This window comes from Columba livia, chromosome 1 (assembly GCF_036013475.1).
Source record: "Columba livia isolate bColLiv1 breed racing homer chromosome 1, bColLiv1.pat.W.v2, whole genome shotgun sequence".
NCBI lineage: Eukaryota > Metazoa > Chordata > Aves > Columbiformes > Columbidae > Columba > Columba livia.
This window is the reverse complement of record NC_088602.1, coordinates 133,335,799-133,357,128: the sequence shown is the minus strand read 5'-3', so window position 1 is coordinate 133,357,128 and position 21,330 is coordinate 133,335,799. Positions and strand designations below refer to the sequence as shown.

At 39.5% G+C, this 21,330-nt stretch overlaps 1 protein-coding gene across 2 annotated transcripts in view; it reads right to left on the bottom strand.

Moving 5' to 3' along the window:
- The window catches only part of PDE3A (phosphodiesterase 3A), a 266,558-nt gene that overhangs the window by 77,240 nt on the left and 167,988 nt on the right, over positions 1-21,330 (bottom strand). Inside the window, exon 1 of one of the 2 annotated variants that reach the window (XM_065030845.1) lies at positions 18,031-20,911. The exons of the other annotated variant lie outside the window; for it this stretch is intronic. Within the exon in view, the coding sequence (XP_064886917.1) occupies positions 18,031-18,093 (63 nt within the window). The 5' untranslated portion in view covers positions 18,094-20,911. Of the gene's footprint in view, positions 1-18,030; positions 20,912-21,330 lie in introns of those variants that run through there. 2 annotated transcript variants of the gene reach the window in all.

Genomic DNA, 21,330 nt, shown 5'->3' with positions numbered 1-21,330 from the left:
AATTTCAGTGGGAATGCCAAAGGAAATCTGTATCTGCTGTGGCAGCAACTAATGATGTGTCTGTATCAAAAAGAGATGTATTCTTTCAGTTGTCCTCCTACTGGGAAGTGCAAAACTTCTTCTGAAAGACTTATGATCCTGTTCTTTAATTTGTGTATTTTATACGAATGCTACCAAGTATATTGTTCATTTTACACTCAATCAGGGAAATAATCGTGAGAATAATTACAGATAAGTGCTAATCCACAACTAATGAGCACTCTTGGAAGTACTGTATGCCTCTACATGTCAACAAACTCGGACACAGAGCAACCAAAAAGATTAGCCGCACAGGCTAAGAAATGCTTTGGCTGGAAATATAATCAGTCTAATCGATACAAAATGCCTCACATACCACCTTCTCTTTTTGTACATTGGCAGTATTTTGCCAAGATAAACTCAAAAAAGTAGAACATCTCTTTTGTCCCTCCCTCAGAAGCCTTTTAATGAAGCAGCTGAAACCTCTTCATCACTCTCAACTAAGTCTTGACAGCAAAATAAAAGCCCAAAGTATTTCAGTTCTGACAAGACTCCTTTATATGACCATCAGTTTTCATAAGAGGTAGTGCTTGGTATGACCTCCAAAGTGGACAGGGCAAGGCTTCAACATGAGGTTAGGGTGGGTAGGGTAGGTAATTACTGGCCTGGCCACCCCACCCATACCCTTACTTGTCCAGCTGATTCTTAGAGGATTTACAGTAGTGATAGGAATTAGGGAATGAGGGTGTCTATGAGCTGTGAAACATAAATTAGTGACTAATTAGGTTTAATTAATTTTCTGCCTGTAGAGCAACCCATTTAGGTTAAGCTGTAATTGGAAGCCATCTAAACCTAAATGATTACATTTACACTAGAAGTGCTGCCTAGCTGCTCTCCTTCATCAAGACTCGCTCCACGTGTCAAAAGGGAACACTTGTTCTTTCCTAGGATTAGCACTTTCTGCCTTGCCTTCTAAAAGATAATAAAATTATTCCATCAACAGAAAATCACTTAAAAAATTAACAATGCCATTAATCCTCAGAAAACTGCTCAAACTAAGAAAAGAGTCATGCAACAGCTGAAGAGCCAGAAGACCTGGAGCTGTAGACCTATCTGCACTTCTCCACAGGACTGATTATCAGGGAGCAAACAAGAAGTAGGAATTTGTTTTAAAATCCTGCAGTGCAGACGTGTTTCATGGTCAGGAAGTCATTTCCAGAGCAGAAAAGACAGGCTCTGCACAGATGCCGCTTCTGCTTTCTCAATGGCCAGTTCTTCAACCAAACGACCCAGCACAACACGCACCAAAGCTGTAATTGGTTCTCCAGAGCAGATTTGTCTGATAGATCAGATCCAAGTAATAAGCAACAGAAGTAAGATTTCTGTAACAATGACATGACACATTTCCTCATGTTTTAAAATATTTTTTGCATTATATAAGATGGTTTTTAAAATGCAGCATACACCCACATCCATCCCACATGGCTACATATACGGTCTCTCCACATACCTATGGAAAATATATTATTTAAATATTATACACAAAACCTTCAAATCTGAAGAAACTCCAGCTTGACAGCAGAGCACAAAAAAAGCTGCACTGAACTGATTTGTCCCACAATATCTGACAACACCCGCATCTGAGAAAGGGATGGGATCTAACACACTTTCTTACATACACAAAGTGTATGTTACGGGCTGTTACCGTATGAGGTCAAGAGACATCGTAAGCATGAAGTCTTGTCATTCTCTGGCTGAGCCTCTGCCAGAAATGCCTTGGAGAGCATCTGCCAAAAGAAAGACTTTGCATCTGACACCACCAGCTCCCCAAATCAGCACACAGAGCTCAGTGGGAAACACTTCCTAACCCAGGCTCCCCACTTGTTCTGGGTTACAAGGCACTGCAGTTATTTGACTGCAGTCATCAGTTTGTGCCATTCAGCAGCTGAGAACTGAAAGTGTCACCTGCCTTCCCTTTAAACACTAGACAGAGAAAGAGAACATATCTTAGCAAAGCATCAGGGTAAGTTCCCAATCACGAGACTGACACCAAAGTTGTAATAAGAAATATAACCCAAGAAAATGCACTTCTTGATTGCATTTAAGCAGTAGAGTCCTCTTTAACTGCTCAAATATATCAGATAATCAAGTCATCAAGACAGATGACTGGCAATTTACTCCACTTCCTATGGCTATTTTTTCTGGATAAGGCTTCTGTTTTTCTGTCCCTTTGTGCAAGATGGAATATTCCTCCTGCTTTCTTCTTCAACGATTTTTTCATGTAACTCAATAAAGCACAACTTTAGGGGGGGAAAAGACCATGAAAACTCAGTTCTTTATCTCTAGGACTGGGATTCTTCCTGCTTCCTTTTTCTCTAGAATTGAATTACAAAATGTAAACATGGCAATCACAATACTACCTTCTTTTGCAGTTTTGCCAACTTTATATCCTTTTCCTATTGGCTAATTATCATATATATCTCTCTTATAATTAAAGAGTTCTTGTTCTTAAAATGTCCAAGAACACTATCACTCTTCACCATCCATACATTATACAAAATAGTCACTACATACATTTAGCTCAACCTCTGCCTTGCTCTTTGCTCATCACACACACTACATACAGCAAGTTGACCCCCCAGTTTGGACCATACATTTCTATGATTTGTCACTCAAAAACATAACCTGTATGCAGTTGCATGACATTTGCTCCTGTCACTCCAGTCCTCCAGGCAGCAGCGACAGACTCAATGTCAGGGACCTTCATCATCTTCCTCACTGCCATCACACATGATATTTTTCACAACTGTGGTGCTGTCACCAACATCAGATGGGAAACTCTTAGTCTGGCTGCTGAGGAAACTACTGACAAAAACTCTGAGGAATCAACTATGAGGATGTGTCAGTGTGGACTGCAGAGAGATCATTTTTTTAATTTCTCAAAGGCCAGGTCAATCTTAGGAAAGATGATAAATTAATTCTTACCAGTGAGACTTCACAAGAAGTACAGTCAGCATGAGACTTGCTGATAACAGCGCTCAAAGACACTGCTCACAGAACAGAGAACAGGAACATCATAACAAAAAACTGAATTGGGGCGGAGGGCTAGAAACCAGCACCATTCGGTAATGTAGCTAAAGGCTATACTCCTGAGTGCTGGCAATAAGAGCTTTCTATCAGCCCAAATGCAAAGATTCGCCACTTTAGATGGTCAAGATCATGTTCATTATTCAAGAACAAATACAAGGCATCTATGTGATCCAGTTAGAAGAAGAAAATATAATGCTTAGATAAAGCACACAAAGCCTTTTCGCTAGGTGCAGGAAAGTTTTATGCCATTGAACAAGGCGCAGATTAGATGTGTCTTGGAATACCACACAGAGGAAAAATTTAATGCTCTGAAGTTGAACTAAGTGGCTTGTGCGCTACATCAGAATTAAAAAATAAGATTTATACTTTTTTTTTTCTAATTTTAATCAGATACCTAGGTGAACTCTAATTTCTATCAAATTTATGAAGAAAGTTGAATTCAACTTAACTAAAACAAATGCAGAAAAGAGCCTTTGCAGGAGGGAAGAAAATAACCTATGGGAAGACTAGGAAAAGCAAACTCTGTCTAAGGTAACAGAGTGATGACTGAGAGGGGATATGATTGCTCTTTAAAATAATCTAGACGGGGAGTTGGTTTATGCTACAGAATAATGTTGGACTGTAACAAATAGGATGGACATAAATAAAAACAGTTAGAAGACTGTTCCTTGCTACTAGAGGAGAATTTGGGAAAAAAAAGAAGGGAAGTAACAGTAAGATAAGAGCCTGGATTAGGTTTATGAAAGGATTACATACTGGTCTCTTGCTAGCAGGACGCAGCATTGGAAAATTGTCCTTGCTCATTAACTCAAATGTAAATACTGCGAATTCCCTCCTTTTTCTTCCTTCTACAGTGCATTAAGGATGGAGCGTGGAAAAAAAATCTTGTCTCTTGCAGGGGGAAAGCTAGCACAGGAGAATACCAGTAAAAGTTTTACATTGGCCTCAAAACTCAAACCACAGAGCCATGAAGTGGACAAAATGACGCAAATGGTGATGTCAAGGTCTCCCAACACTCTCATCCACGTTAAATAATTGAGAAGTCTTCTGACAGTTACTGAGCCCAGAAAACAAACTCGTGTGCAGCAACAGCAGCTGAAGAGATGAATCCACTGACACGGGACAGGGCAGTTTTCTGCCAAGTTTAGTTTTGAAAACTGATTATGTAGCAAGTGCTCCAGCATCCTGGCATCAGCAGAAACCCACAAAATGGGCTGCTATCCCCCAAACCCTTCCCATCCCCACAGCATACTCAGAGCACAAAATTTGGATACATTGGTACAGACCATATTCTAGATGCTAGCAGAGAGTAGAAGGCAGTGAGTCATTTTCTTGCACTTATGCAAAAATCATGTTAATATAATATCCTCATACAGACATAACAAATTAAGGCATCACCTGGATGGCAATTCTCACTGAGCAATATTTCCGGCTGCCAGGAATTCAGAAATCAGGTTACACCCCGCTAAGGCATCCAGAGCACATTACACACAGAGCAGCCTATTCCATACCCCTAGACACAGTGGCAATCCTACCTCGGTTTTTCACAGTTTTCACCACCTACTCCTACTTATGATTGCATCCCCCCCAGTAAATTTAATCCATTCATCCTCATTAATGAATCATGACATAATAAAAGAAAATAAATATTTACCGATTAGTGAATTTTTAATGGAAAGAAGGCAAAAAAAGTCAAATCACATGAAATTGACAAAGACTGTATTTTTATAAACTGAAATAGCAATGCCAAATTTGCTTTGTTCTCTAGGTGGCAAGCCAAAAAAAATGCAGAAAACAGTAAAAACATGTTCACATCATCTGTTATGATGTTTCTGTGAAAGGCCTGTTGCAGAGATGAGCATTTTCAGTCACCTGAGTTAAAAAAAAAAAAAAGCTATAGTACTAAAAGAGCCAAAAAAGAGCCAATTTTTGGCCTGTAAACTATCAATATTCTCATGTAAAGTAACAGGTGTTATAATAAAGGCCACAGGATTTGGCTTATAAAACATAATAGCAACAAAAATTTAAAAATGAACAGCAAAAACCAACCAAACAAACAAATAATAAAGATCAACAGAAACAAAATGAAGTTATAAAGAAGTTTGAGAGAGTCTTCTTTTGTTTTCCTTGTCCAGAGAGAGTCACTAGGCTATGACACTGTCAAATGGCACAATGAAAGAGTTAAGTTTAGATATAGGATTAAAAACTGAAAGGTATAGATAGGCTCTGATGAGAGCAGACCAGATCATTAGAAGTAATAACAGATGGACAGGAGTAACAGGAACAATTTGAAGATTTTTGTCCTTAACTGAAAAGGGTAAAGATCAAAGCAATAGACGTTGCATGGACTAAGGTTTAAATACTGAGAACCCAGACCACATTCTGTGGTTTGGAGAAGTTCCATATTCGAAATGTTGCAAATGGAAAAAAAGTTTGTCAAGGTTAAGGCAACTTTGCTTGGGTTCAGGGGCCTACACAGAGCCAAAGATGATACAAAGGAAGCTGGAGAGGGAATTAGGATGAAGCACAGGTTTGAGGTCTCTACACAAGGCTTCTCATGAGTCAAAAAGAGGCATTAGAACCTTTCTGAAGAAACAGAAAAAAAAAAGAAGAGAGAGACAGGCCCTAATACAGCAAATTAAGCATACAGAAGAATATAATCAAATGCGGAGTTGAAGAAGAGTTAGTAAGAGCTGACACGCACTCTGGTCAGCTGAAAACATCTGAGATGCCAGTAGTACACAGGACGTGTCATAAAGGACCAGGCTGGCATTACAGTTGAAGTAGTCACGTTTGGGTCCCTGAAGTAATAGCTGGAAAAATAACTGTCATGTATTACTGAGCCAAAATTCAGCATTTAAAACAGGCCCAGGATCAATATGCATAAAAGATTTTATGGTAGTAGAAGAAACTTACAGATGAGACCAAGTTACATTGCAATTTCATGGTAACAGACAAAAACGTCCTTTGATGTCATTAGTGTTTCTCCAGCATGGCAGGGAATAGGCATGGGACAGGTTCTAAGTACTTAGCTTCATACTGAGAGGGATGATCAAGCAAGTGTCAGGAAAACAGAGAAAAGTACTCCAAATGAGATCAAGTGCCATTACAGGGAGAACCACACTAGTTAAAAGAGTACTGCTTATTTATGTCCCCAGCAGCTGAGATCAGGAGGTGAAGAAAAATATGAGGTGCACCTCCAAATATCACCAGAAGAAAAGTCTGACTCAGAAATTGTGCTGTGCCTTTTTGCGATTGCCACCTCGAGTGGTTCCCTCTACAGCACATGAAAGAGACGTTGACAAAGGAAGGTTCATCTACACTACTACAAGGACTCTGAAAAGCCTGACTAGAAGAAATGAGCAGAGTGCAGGTTACATATCCATGACACAACAAACACCTCCCAAGCACTGAAAGACCAAGGTAGAGTTTTCAGTAAAAGACAACTGACCATTAGAAACCAGATTGGGATCACCAAATCACTTCTCTCAAGTCAGCTGTTGCTAACATACTCTTGACATTTAAGTAGAGCACTTCCCTTTGGCAACAACAGAACTGTGTGTGCCATATTAAAATATCTTGGATTTGTTTCTTTCTGCTCCCATGGTGAGGAGTTGCTAAAAATTCCTGGACTTCAGAACTCCAGCAATAATTCCAAAACAAAATGTTGGAAGTACATTTTTTTAAATGCCTGCAGCAACAAAAATAGCACATCCCTAGGACCTTGAGCATCTCAGGAATCCAACATCCAGTTGCATAACTTCTCCAATTTCTTTTTCCCAACTCTAAGACTCAGTGTTGGGGGGGTGAGAAGGGTAGAGAAGGAGTATCACAATCTTAAAAGAAAGGTGCTGTCTATGCAGTCCCAAAGCCAACGGGATACTCCATGTCACAAGATTATGAAATTTACTCCAGAAAACGTGTCTGGTACAAGACAAGATAGTTTGTCTTACTGATTTGCACCCCTCTTAAGACACTTAGATTTCAGTTTCGACTTTTCCTCCTCTTCTATGTTCTACTGGTTCTTCAACAAAAACAAAAAAAAAAAACAAACAAACAAAAAAAAATAGAGAGAGTACAGCATGCCCTTTTCTGCTCTGGTTTAAGCATGCTGGGGGATTATCACAACTGAGGTGATATCTATCTGCACTGTGTCCTTTGCTGAAGGAGACACTGTGCCTTGTGTTGCTCCTCCAACAACATTAAGCTGTACTCATCATCAATGCTAATAATGGTACTAGCTCCAAAAAGAAAGTCTCTGCTTGTTAGACAGGAGGTGGCAGTTACACACAGACAACACACGTACAATCATACTTTCTAACAACTCCTATCTGGACAGAAATGAATCAAAATCTACAGTGTGATTTTGTCCAGAGCCTGCTTCTGTGATGAGAATGCAACCACATCAAAATCCCAGAAACAATCACCATTCTGAAACAGCACTGTCTCAAAGGCAACATTGATCTTTTAAGACCCTTATCATGGAATTTATCTATTCATCACTCTCACACCCCACAGAGTTGTAAGGAGTAGAAAGTACTACTGCAGATTCTCTTGTCAGCTATCCTCACTTCCTTTTCTGCATCTTAATGAAGAACTTAATATAAAATAATTATTCACAGATTGTTCTCTCAACTCCAACTGTTAATTTAAAAGAAGCAAGCACATAAATCCCTCCAGGAGTCCTAAAGAACAGTCTCTATATGCAGAGAGTTATTATTTTTAAACACTTATAAAAATCAGTCCACGACACACAAAAAGCTTATTGCTATTCTACATTTCTATCACATCCATCACTCAACTTTGTAGCTTCAGGTTCCCCTATCCTGGATGTGAAAACTGAAAATGCCGTATGTGTGGGGTTTACTCCGAAGCTAACAGCATGTATGTGAGAACAGCATATGAGCTTACAAAGCCATACAGAGCAGAAAAATTAAAATCGTTTGTCTCTCAGGTACCAGAGGAATAATAGACAGCATTAACAAATGACATTTACTTATTTTCAGAGCTCATTTTTAAAGAAGTGAGCTCTTGTGCTTCAGAAGCAAAGTTAATGGAAACAGAAAGAAAGGTTATCTGGGTTTCTACCAAAATTCTATCCATGTATTCTGAAAACGGATTACATGTTTTAAATCACTATCTTGGTAGCCAGTTTTTAATAAAGCTCTTGCTCTGTTTGGAAAGCTTTTTTTCTGGCTCCCATTCCCCATCTATTTTTTCTCCCTCCTCCCAGTTTTTGTGTGTGTGTTGGGAGAGGTGTAGGGAAAATGAAAAGGCAAACATCTGCTACTGCCACGTGTCTTCCAGCTACTGGATGGGGCTGGGATGTGGAGAGAATGAGTCTTTACAACTCTAAAAGCTCATCTTCTGCTTCCACACCTCAGTGAGCAGGACAGGATCACTAACACTGCATCCCTTGCTCGCTCGCTGCCTTGCAAAGAATTAGTAGAAAATGACTCAATTCTTCTCTCTGGACTCTTTCCATCCCTTTTACCAGCACCAATGAGGATGCCAGTTAAGACATTATGATCTGCAAGCACCACAGAATGGTACGCTCTGGCACCACACTCTCAGAAGGACATTCTTGGCAATACTGTTTATCACCAAATCTGTTAATATTAGCAGAGACTAGCATCTGGTAGCACTAATGCACCTCATCACAGCTTTTAGCTACTAAATTTAGTGAAAAAAAACTTCCTGTAGTTGAGGGGGAAAAACAGCACCCCATGACATGGGACACAGAACCACAGAAGGGCTGAGGGTAGGAAGTGACCTCTAGAGATTGTCCAGTCCAACTCCCCTGATCAAAGCAGTGACAGCTAAAGCAGGTTGCTCAGAACCGTATCAAGTTGAGTTTTGAAAATTTCTGAGAATGAAGCTCCACGGCCCCTACTCCCAGTTCTGCATCATCTACACATTCAGTGAGGGTGCACTCTGCCCATCATTCAGATCATTAACAAAGATACTTTTTTCATGCTATTTTTTTTTTAACTTTTTTGCAGTTCAATAACTGATGCCTCTACCTCTCCTGTATGGGCTTGTCTATTCACTATAACAAGTAGCTTTTTCAGTCCTGCATAAAGCACAGTAACTCAATAATTATGAACTCTACATTCAGGTCTGATAATCTCCAGACTTCCTTTATAGACTGCAAGAATCCATACTGCTCTCTTGTAACATTCAAGGTTATTCAGGAATTGAAAATTGAGCAATGCAGACCCATTACACAATGAACCTTTGATCTGTAAAATCCAACCCAACATTAAATTTTATTTTTTATGACTTGACTTTAAGATTTACTCCAGCTCTGGCTTATTCCAAAATCTCAGGAGGCTGCTCCAATAATTCATTTTGAAATTTTGAACACTGATCCATCAGACACAGAACAAAATTACGGCTCACTACTAAAGTCAAACAGAAAAAGAACATCTGCTGTTGGGAACAGAGCTGATCAGCTGTGAGCTTTTCCACTGGGAAACTCATAAAATGAGCTACTAGAGAGTTCAGCATGTGTTCTTGTAAGGAAGGAACAATAGGAAATACTTTCACTTATTTATTCTTTAAAACTATCCCAGAGAGCGGCAATTACAGCATACGTGTCTCCCCCAGTATGGACACAAAGCACAGGAAAAAAAGAAAAAAAGGAAAACTAAAAAACCCACCCCTCTCCTCCCTCCCCCCCCAACCCAACAAACTAATAATAAAATTGCTATCAAACCAAAGTTTCCATTATAGAGTGAAATCAGCCAGCTCATTTTGTCCTTGTTCCTGACGACATCTTCTGCTACTAACAGCATTGTGGAAACTCTGTAAGGAAGGTTAGAGCAGCCCACATCTTCCAGCAGTGCTACTATTAACACACCAGTGGAATCATCCCGGCTGAAGACTGGGCATAATCATTATTCAGTAAAAAAAGAAGTATATTTCATCAAGTTCATTCTGTAATTGGGTTCATCTCTGCAAACAGGAAGCAAAAAATCTATAATGCTTGTGTTCAACAATTTCTTTGGGTAGGTGACAAATACTTGAAACACACATATGCAATAAGTTAAATTTAAGATATTGCTAAAAATTGAAAGAACACCTTGTATCACAATTTTCAGATTTTGATAGCTGGGAGGAACTGAAATTCAGTCTTTTATCATCTAAAAAGCCACAGTGCTACACAATGTGGTAGGTTTTTTTCATTACAAAGAAGCTAGCTGTATCACCCATTATTATGCTGACCATCGCTTCCCTTCATAAGACCCTGTTTTCAGATGCTTATACTTTTGCAAAACTTCAAATTTGCACTGGCATTTTTCCTTGCAACTCTTCGCTTGTATTCAGAAACTTTTATCCAGCAAAGCCATTTCCAGAAGACTAAGGGACACTGTTTTACTAATCACCTACTACTAATCTCTTTGAGGTGCACTGCTCTGGACTCCAAATAATCTCAGTGTAGGTTTTGTTTCAGAGATTGGCAAGTGGATGCCCAAATTTTGGAAATTTGAAGAATTTGCTATCTGAAAACCTGCAGACAGCTTTGCTTGCATTAAAGCAGAAGACTTGAATTTCAGCATGATCAAAGTCTGTTAAAGTCTACAAATTTCTCAATGGGTACTTAAAGATGACCAGCAACTTCAACTGTCAGATGTCAATACACTTCAACCCCTCCCAAAAGCCAACACAAAAGTGTAACTGATGCTCTAAGCATTTTTCCTAAGAGTTTGAAACTGGAAAGCTAAGAAAGTGCACACGAACAAAATCTCTTAGCTGATGTTTTTTAACCTGAAGAGCATAAGCCTCTGAACTGCTTCAAAGGAATTTATGAAGAAGCAATTGAGAAATATAAGCTGTAGCCAGCAAACTTACATTCTATAAAAAACAGTAACAAAAAAAAAAAAGGAAAACTGCTGGACCAGAAAGATACACTGTGGTGATGAGAGAGATGCAGGGAGGTTAAGGGGTATTTCAGGAGTCAGATCACCCCAGAGAAAGATATCGGCTTTCTCTGCTCCAAATGACGACAGTTCATAATCTTGTCCTCTGAATTCAATTGTCATAATCAATCTATATCTGCACCACAGAAGTAGATATGCACTCTCCAGCCTACAGCAATGTTTGGGAAAAAAAACAAAAACAAAACCAAACAAACAAAAACAACAAAAAACCCACCAAAAAGCAGACTGCATTTCAGCTTCTTCCACTATCTCTGCTTTTCAAAATACTAAGTCAAATGTCATACTGCCTAACTGCTTATTCTCTTAACGTGCTGCTTCAAGGAATCATTTCACCAGGATGTGACTTCAGACTGCCGTTTGCATTCCAGTGCTGATTCCTTTTCCAAACTGCACTGAACTGCAGCATGCCTATGAACCTACAAATCACAACCTTTCTGAACTGGAACTTGTTCACTGAATAAAGTAAAACAGAATTTAAGTTGTATATCATCAGCCAGCTTCTGTTCTATGTCACACAACTGGACTGCCCGGCTAGGAGCAAGAGTTGCACTACAAACCTGGGAGGATTAATGGTAGAGAAAGGTTTTCAAGAAGAAAGGCAGTACTTCTGGAAATCTGTGTTGAGCTCCTGCTTAACTATGAAGAATACTGACATAACAGAGTGACTGAGTCTTAAGAGGTCCATCATTATCAAGCTTCTAATCTACTTCTCTCCCACTGCAAAGTATTTTGGGGTGGAGAAGCTGATTCACAGAGTGGCTGACACCATTTAAAAGGTTTTTCTCCATCTTGTGATGGATATGGGAGGTTGCAGGAGGTTTCCCTGCGTCATCTGTGTGACGACTGCCAGCTAGACTTATCCTGTCTTCTGTCCTGCCAGCTTCTAGCCTCTTACAGATCTACATCAAGACAAAGTGCAATTTATCACACTTCAGGCTCTTGTGAATCACTACAGACATTTCATTGCCATTTGCCAGCGTGGAAGGATGTACAGCGCTGAGATTGCCCGCCCCTGCTCTTGCCTGACGAAAGCCTCGAAAGACCACAAATGTATTTCCGCTGCTCATCCTTCTGAAATGATCTGGTCTTTCTCTTGCACTTTGGAAACATTGGCTCCCTGGCCTAAATGCACATTCTGACAATCCTGAGTACTTGTAAAACCCCTTTGGTTATCTCCTGAGCAGTGGTGGTGGTCTATCAGCAAACCACAGTAGTCTCTTTCAGGTGCCAAGCTCATTACAACCCTGCTCCCCTCCTGGACATTCCTTAGAGCAGCAGGGTAGAAAGCCTAGGAGACAAATAGAAAAGGTCTCACAGTCACAGCTAGTACCTGTGGTGCCGCTCCTCACCTCTATGAGAAGCAAGGCCAAATCTGAGGCAGGTTATTTCTTTGAGATAGCTTTCTGCATTACACCACTTATTTGCTGCATTAGAAAGCAAGGAAGTATTTTATAGATCATATCTTAATCCCAGTCTTGGCTTTCTGTATCTTGCCTACTCTGCAAAAGCCCACCCCCAGCTCCATATTCTGACCGAACCACTACCCTCCCATGAGGCTTCTTCCTTCTAACATCCCAAACTCCACAAATATTTGCTCTGCCACTAAAGCTTTGAAAACTTGTCTGCTGAATGAAAGGATAAAGTAAGGTACTATTAACAATGAATGACTGTGGAAAACCACAAAAACATACTTAACAGGAAATACATTTTTTAAGCTGTTTTCAGGTACAATAAGAAGGATGAGGTAAGATACAAGGACCACTATCCTGACATGTTCCAGCAGCAATTCTGCTTTGGGCAGAGCCTTTCTAATGTGAAGATGGGGGCAGAGACGAGCAATGAATGGGAAGGCTCTAACACCTGGGTGCACGGATTTGAATAAGCTGGAGACACAGGAGGAGCTGGGGGCTTCTGCTGAGCTCCTGTGGTCACTGATACTGCTGTTTCAGCAGCAGTCTGACTGACAGCTGCCATACACTTCCTCTAAGTAAATGCCATGACACAAAGCGGTGTATTACCTCTACCTTGTCTTGCATTGCCTCTCCACAGTTGTGCGTGTTTATTATTCTGCCACTGAAACCTCTTCAAGAGAGCACATGCTGCAGTGGTGGTGGTGGTGCCATGGCGAGCAGGGCTCCCAGCACATGCTGTAGCCTGCCTGGGAGACAGGCTGTGCAAAAGGAATAACCAGGCACAACCCACCAGACACAGGCACTTGAAAGGAAAAGGAACTTCTTGCTCCAGCTGACCCTGGCTCTATTGGACATTTTCCTAATCCCTAGGCAATCTGCGAGCCAGGGAGACCTACACAGTCCCACACTGACTCCTCTGAGGCCTCCTAACCCATAACCATTGCTTCATCCTCTTCTCTATGAAGAGCTTCATGACCTTTGCACATACCAAGAATCCTTGCTGCACTGAGGGTTATCATGCAGGTTCCTCACACCGTCCTGCTTGTAAGCCAGCCTCCACCATGGCTCTCCCCTATACAAACATCCCCACCGATGCATTCACACCTGCTGATGAGACGCAAGAACTGCTGTGCTGCAGAGGCTTGTACTTCCTCAGCATGAAGTTCCCAGCGAAGCTGGCTCTGGCCATACTGCTGTCAGGCTGCTGGATGCAGGGGCAGCTGAACAGCAGTAAAGTCTGAATTTAATGGATGTCTGAGAGAAAAATAAATCACATGATATCCAGCCTTCTCATAAAGATATCAGATATGACGTATGGATCCTCACGGATGTGTAGGGGTTACAAGAGCGGATGATTCAGAGCAGAAAGGCAAGATGCAGCTAGTAAAAAGGTCTGTGGCTAAGCAAGCCATTAATTAAAAAAAAAAAAAAAAAAAGTTGAAAACACACTTCCCAATCCTGACAAAGGGAACCTCTTCCATTTCTTTACACCAGCTTTAATCCATCAGAATCAGATCATGCAGAAACACAGTGAAAATATGGTTGCTGCATGATGTAACAATATATCAAGCTCTCTCTTGGAAAATCCTTGGATTTATCATTTTACAGAATTATGACTCAAGTAAAATTTGAATCAATTTATTTTCAGTTTAGCACCCTGCACAGATTGTAGGCTATGGGAGTTTCTCCCATCTACCAGATCAATGGTAAGGAACAGGATATTGCACTGTCCATGCAAGCTGCCTTAGGCATAGCTGCACTGTAAATGGCTGGCAGGTAAGAGAGGTGTCAGTTCATGAGATTTACACAAATCCATCAAAATCTAAACTGGTGACTTAATGGTACAGAGAGTATTAGCATTGTTTTTACTGCTACAGGCATGCATTTTTCACTACAGAAATATTACTGATGCAATTTTTTACCTTCACAGTACATTCCTTTGAACAATCCTGGGCTATGTAAAACTGTATATCAATTACTGGGTTATTTGGGTTTTGTATTGTTGTATAAATCTAGTTCCTATTTTTTAAATTCACAGGCACCAATGAAACAATTAGAAGTTTACATTATGGGCTAATGAGTGAGGATTTTTTCCTGTCTTAGGACCAGTATCAAATACAACTTCTACGCTCAAAGACTACGGCCTGTGAAATCTACAGGGAATTTTAGGCACAGGGAAATATTCAACATCCTTACAGCAAATATTTAACACCTCATCACCTCTGGCTCATTTGGTTACCACAGCACCTCAAGTGCATATCCATTCACTGAAGTAATTCTCAGCTGTAGCTATCAGGGATAAAAAATTAGGATCAGTCCAAGAAACAAGATCCTCAGGCACATACATCAAATAAAACCAACAGAGAACTTCCCCCAAAACCTGTACTGAAACTTCAAAATGATCTTCAGGCAATCTGAACTGCTGGATGGACAAGAAAGAGAAGCATTCATAAATTCTTTCCTTAGATCTACAAAGGTAGCTCCTTCTGAAATTATTGAGAATTCAAGATTCAAGCACCAAGATAAAATGTGGTTTGTTGAATAGATGTTAATATATAACACAGAATTAATCATAATTTTGCTTCAGTTTACCCATGCAAAACACCCACAAGATCAGGCTCTCCCACATATAAAAAGATGTAGCTAGGTAAGGTGTTTCTCATCAACCAAAACCAAAAAGACCTAATTCAGGGTTCACACTTGAAACCAATCGCCTCACTCTTTCACATGCACAAAAAGCCAAAAACCCACAAAAAAATTCCCTTGTTGCACCAGACTGCAGAAAACACAGAGACTTTTGTGATATAGTGTCTGTGAGTGTAAATGACGCTCAACTGATGAAAAATAAATTATACAAACTCCCCCCAAACAAACAAACAACAGAACCCCCAACAATATTGTCTATAGCCATTGTAACTATTCTTCTTTCTTCTCCACCCTTCCTTCTCAGCCTGCTCGCTGTTCTTGGTTTCATTTGATTTGACGTAAAGTGTGTAAAATGAGGAATAAAAATCACATAATGACTTCTAAAAGATACAAACTATGTTCAAATAGAATATCAGACTTCAGACTTACAGTTCCCGTGGCTTTAAAAGTCAGATCTGCCAAATTATTTTAAATTAGAAACAAGATCAAACCAAAAATCCCACTTTCAGAATTCCATTTTATTTCCTTCCTTTAGTTAAAAAAAAAAAAAAAAAAAGAAAAAAGAAAAACGAAAAGGTAATACAGTAAGCAATTTTGGAAAGGTTTTCTTAACTGAAATATCTTTAATCTTGCCTGAATGGAGAAATATTATACAGTGTTACTACCTGCCTATCGAAATGCAGTATCATTTCCTCAGCATTCTAGTGCATCCCTTTAAGGACTAAATAACAAACTTGCACCAAAAGCCGGAGCTATTATTTTCATATCATAACTGTGTGAACAGGATCAGCCTAAAATGCTCAAGAAGTTGCCTTTTTGTGGTTGTCATCTTCCACAATCACTGCATTTTCCAATAAGGCACTGTTGAGCGGGGGAAGAACAAGCAGAGCAGCCCCACTCCACCTGTGCCACTCAGAGTAAGGAGAAGTGCGAAGAGCCAGAGAAATATCTGTGGCTTTGAAGCTGAACATCATCCTCCCTCCCTTAGTTTACCTTCAAACAATCCTTATGGATTCACGCTCCGCTCAACTCATCTCCATCTACGTGTGTCACTTATTGAGTCTCGCTTCGCCCAAATTGGTAGATAGGTCTGGGAAATTTTCTTTTCTCTTTTAAAACCCTCCAGCAGCACTAAGGGGTTGATGAGGGAAAGGATACACAGCTTAGTGCACTCAAGCACACCTCACACCTAGATAAGGAACACTTATCTTTCCCAGACACATCATACTGCAACACAGTAAGACGCAATGCAACATCAGGGTTAGGAAACATAAAAGGAAAAGGAAACACTGAAAAAGTGAGGCTGAAATAAGAGCTTTCCTTGGAAACGACATTAGTGTTTCTACATCTTAACAGAAACACGATGACGAATGATTCAACTTCCTAACAGAGCATTTATTTACTCTTGTTTACCAGGAGATTTAAGAATGTCTGACTGAACTGTATCAATTCAGCTTCAATGCAATGAAATTCTATCCATCAACAATCTCTTATTATTTTTATTGTAACTTTTTTATTGTGAATTACCAGAGAATCTGATTCCTTTGAAATTAAGTATTTCAGCTAGTTTAAATGATAGCAAGCCAAAGGAGAATAATAATCTGGGTATCTGTTCAGCAACAAAAAATATTTCTGAAAGAGGACTTTTTAAATTGGGCATTTAGAGCTGTAGCAAATTGATATGGTGGAAGATTAGAAGAAGTCAAAAAAGAAGGCATTACGTTAAAAAAAGACAACATTTAAAAACCAGAAAAACTTTCCCAGAGAATATGGTGGATTATTATTCACTTAAAACATTTAAAATAAGACTGGATATATTTAAAAGGCATATTCTTATTTAACTAGAAAACATAGGCCTGTTTGTGACACCATGATATTTTTTGACTAGTAAAATGTCCGAGATCTCTAGATGTTCACAGTGGTCAAATCTGGCTTTAAAAATTTACAACCTTGTAAAATATGGCATGCAATCTGCCCTTCCCTTCCCTTCCCTCTCTCAATTGAAAGGGTACAGGAGGATTCTTCTCAAAAACTGGGAAGTATTATTGTAGTTCATCCTTCTTTCTGTTGAAGAATTTTCTCCCAAATTGCCTCTTTCCCATTGATAAAGGCATCCCTTCATAGCCAACCACTTTATAAGCAGAAAACTGAGTTGGAATATGTAATAAGCTACTACCTCCACTTTCCCTTCAATATTACTTCTAGAATGATTTCTTTTAGTGCCTTTACATCCCAAGTAAGATATTGCAAAAAAAAAAAATTGCAGAGCCCTGGATTGCCTGGAGCAAGAAGCAGGAAATTTACTAACTGTACTCCCATTCACCACATCTTAGTCGTAATTATGGTGAAGATCCTTGCTCCAAACAGCATCCCACAACTTTTCTGTTACATCTGCTCTATATCGTTCACATCTGTTTCACTCTCATACTTGTTAGCATATTTGTAATGATGCATCAACCTAGATGATGCTGAAAAAGCTGAGGTTCTGTCAATGCATTGCATGTACTTGTGATCAGTGATGTCATACATACATACACACACACACGTAAGATATGATATGCAACAAAGATACGCACCAAAGAACCCATCAGCAGTAGACTACAATTTTCCTTAGTCACTCAGCTTAAAATACTCCTAAAGCCTTTAAAAAAAGTCTCATTTTTGAGACAGGGAGGTTCTGTCCGTTACTTAAGTCTGCATTAGTGGGCTGTCATGGCACCTCCACAGTCACAAGTACATGCTCTCGCAACATCAGCTTTGCCAATATTTTGCACTATTTATCATGGAAACGACAAGTAATGATAAGCTGATTCTCACTGCATGCAGAGGACCCCAACGACCACTGTTAAATCACCATGAATGTCTTTACAGTGGCATTGCATGGGAAGACAGTGACACAACAGATCACCAGAGCACAGTACCTGGTCAGTAGCGGGAATCGACTCCCACCTACGCTTCAGCAAGTACAGAGATTTCCGGCTCATGATTTTGAATCTGCTCTAGAGGTCTTTCCACACTCGAGAAAAAGTCTTCTCCCAAACCAATATCAAGAACCTTATTTCTGACTCCAGTGCTTCATTGCTGTAGACGGCAGAGCTCCCCGGTGTGCACACGATTTTTGCAAGCTGCAAGGTTGAGATCAGTCACACCCAATCTTCTTCCGTTTCTCTAAAGCATCCGTCTCCTCATCATGCCATGACAAAGGGAGGCAGTGAAAAGCCTAGCTTTCACTGACGAATTACCTCGCAAAACGCATGGAGTAGGTAGACAACACCAGACGCACTCAATCTGAAAATAGCTGTTGCTTAGGAACTGGAGGGGTGAAACGAAGCACCTCAGATATATGATTGAGAGCTTTTATATTTAAAGAGAATTAAAAAGACTGGACCCCTGTGTTTCTCTCCCGATTATCATCCTTTTAAAATGTTGGAGAGATGACCACTCAGTTCCACTGTATCCTGGGGTTACGCCTACATCTTCGGCAAGCCAAACAAGGCTTGATGACAGAGCAACAAATAACTCCCACACATCCAAGTTCCCGTGTAAAAATGTGTGCACAAAGCATGTCATGGGTTCCACCTGAAATATATTAGAAGTATCAAGTATAATATTTAAGTAGAATAATTAAAATACAGTTTGCACATCTTTTCTGCAGAGGGATAATATGCCAAAGATGAATTCTGCTAGTCACATTTTCTTGTAGCATGTACTGATATTAGAAATGGATATGAATATTTTCCCCTCACACAAGATGATGTGGTTTTACACACTGCATCTGTTATTTGAGAGGTTTCTTCAGGCAGGTGAAATATTCCTAAACATTTAGAAATTCTTTAACTTGGAACTCAATTTTGAAGTTTCCTGGCTAAATCCTAACATGTATTAATTTTAAAAATTAAGCATGTGTTGTGGTTTAACCTCAGCACTGCACCAGCAACCAGGAGGAAAATTAACTCTATCCCAGACAAAACCAGAACAGCATGGAACATAATGAAATTAACTTTGCACTTTCAAAATGATTTCAAATCCAGAGAGTGAGTTCTCTGCATGAAGCATTTACATCAGGGAGTGTTAACCTTCAGAGATTTAAAAAAAAAATGAGGGGGAGGGGAAAAAAAAGAAAAAAGAAGAAGAGGTAGGTAGCCAGGAACTCATCTGCTCTTTGTAAGGCAATCTAATTCACTCTAATTACAGCAGCTTTGATAGTAAAATTATTTTAAAAGATAAAGAATCCTACAACATACATATACATATAGATGCATGTAATGCGTAATAAAGTTGAGTGAGGCGTTGGTGTGGAAGCCAGGAGCAAGTTAAATATTGTAAAGATTGCTTTTTACTTGTCCCATTTACATTCTATTGAATTGCAGATGCTTATCAGGAGACAAACTCCTGCAAACAAAAATTCCATAAGCCTCAGTGTATTTCATTTGACATCCATCAGTACTGGTAACTACTTCACTTTGCATTTAACTCCCACAAGCAGAAAAAGAACATATTTTCCAAGTGGGTCATCAAGAAGCATGACGTGCACTGTAATAGTTTCCTCTCATGCTTCAACACATGCCATAGAAAACTTCTTAAAAAAAATTTGACAGAATTAGTTTTGTTTAATGAGTCTTGGTAGAATAATTTTATGAGTTTATATGTGGGTTTTAGCTTTACATTATGGCAAACTGGTGGTTCCACTTGCTTTTCTCTCAAGTGGCATTGTTAACATTCACACGCACAGGTGGCTTCCTAAGATCTGTCTTCCCATTTTCTTCACTTTACTGCATAAAAATTAAAAGACCATGGGCGACTACTAAACAAGTTCCCATTAACACAAGGTTAAACCCTTTCCTTCCCTCTCGCCGCTTGCCTGAGCAGCACAGGTTACGACTGGCCAGGAGAGACCTCTCCCGCCAAGTGCCTTTTCTCTGCTGGAGGAAAGCCTCATGGACCTTGGGAAACACCATAGAAAACCGTGTGACAGATCCTGCACACACTTGCCAGCCCATCTTTAAACAGCTGATGCATTGGTTTTGAAGGAGAAGCGTACCTAACAGATTACTCATCTTAATTTTTAAGCAAGGCCTTGTTTAATAAAGGGTACATTTATTAAGGACAAAAATCGGCATGTTTTTATATTACATGCAAATATCAGATCCTCCTAAACTTCCAACCTTTTGAGGAATTAGTCAAATTAAATTCAAACTTATTCCTGTCAAAGACAGTTTTTAGAGCTGTGTAAAAGAGAGAGTCTAAGGCCATGGTGCCTGAGGTTTATTTTCTTCCCCCTAATGAAACTTTTCTTCCTTGTTTCTTGTGACTGGACACTCTGATACCACACAGTAATCAGAGAACTTAGGTCATTTGCTTTTCCTACCCTATTCGAGATACTAAACATTTCTGTGGTATATGCTGATTGTTAGTTTTACAAGGTTCTTACAAGATTTGTAATAATTAGCTCTCTAGAAGCTTTGTAGAACATCTGTGCACAGCGCAAATGAAATAAGAGATTGCTCAGAGGATGGACTTGATCAAAACTATGCACTTCTTTTTAGAGGGATTTAGGAGGAAGCACCTCACTGCTCTATGAAGGAGACCCTACATATGCAGATTTTCTCCTGTTTTGAACACAGTCTCAGGGTGCAATTATTTTTTTTTTTTTAATGAAATATGCAAAAATAAAGACATTCTGCCTAAGGAAAAAAATAATCAGCAGGAGTGTCTTCTACAATAAAATCTGATACATAGTTTTCTAGAATAGTGTTTTTAATAATTCAACAATATTCTTCAGGAAAGGTTCAAATGTCTGCAGGCTGACCTGCGGAGAATTCCACTGAACTTCCCCTCACCCCTTTTTTTTTTTCAATACGAAGTGGTGGCAGAGTATATAAAACATCACACAGCGAAAGAACAAAACCGCTCTCAAAGACAGAGAAAAAATTTATATTTATATTGAGTTATCTTCTTACAATTACCTCCTCCTCAGCCTCTAATGAAATCCAGAGAATTTAATCTATTTTTGAGTAACTAGTTATCTAATTTTCCCAAGTACAAGCTTCCCTAGCAGTACCCAACAAATGGTTTTACTTGCACTCCATATACATGGGCATTTGCAGCAAATGAGTTAATGTCCATGAGACCTCTTCCTTTGAAATCAGGCTATGCCGTGAAAGCCCTCCTTATTCTCAGGAAGGGACAAAAGAGAGTAATTAGACAATCCATTAATTTCT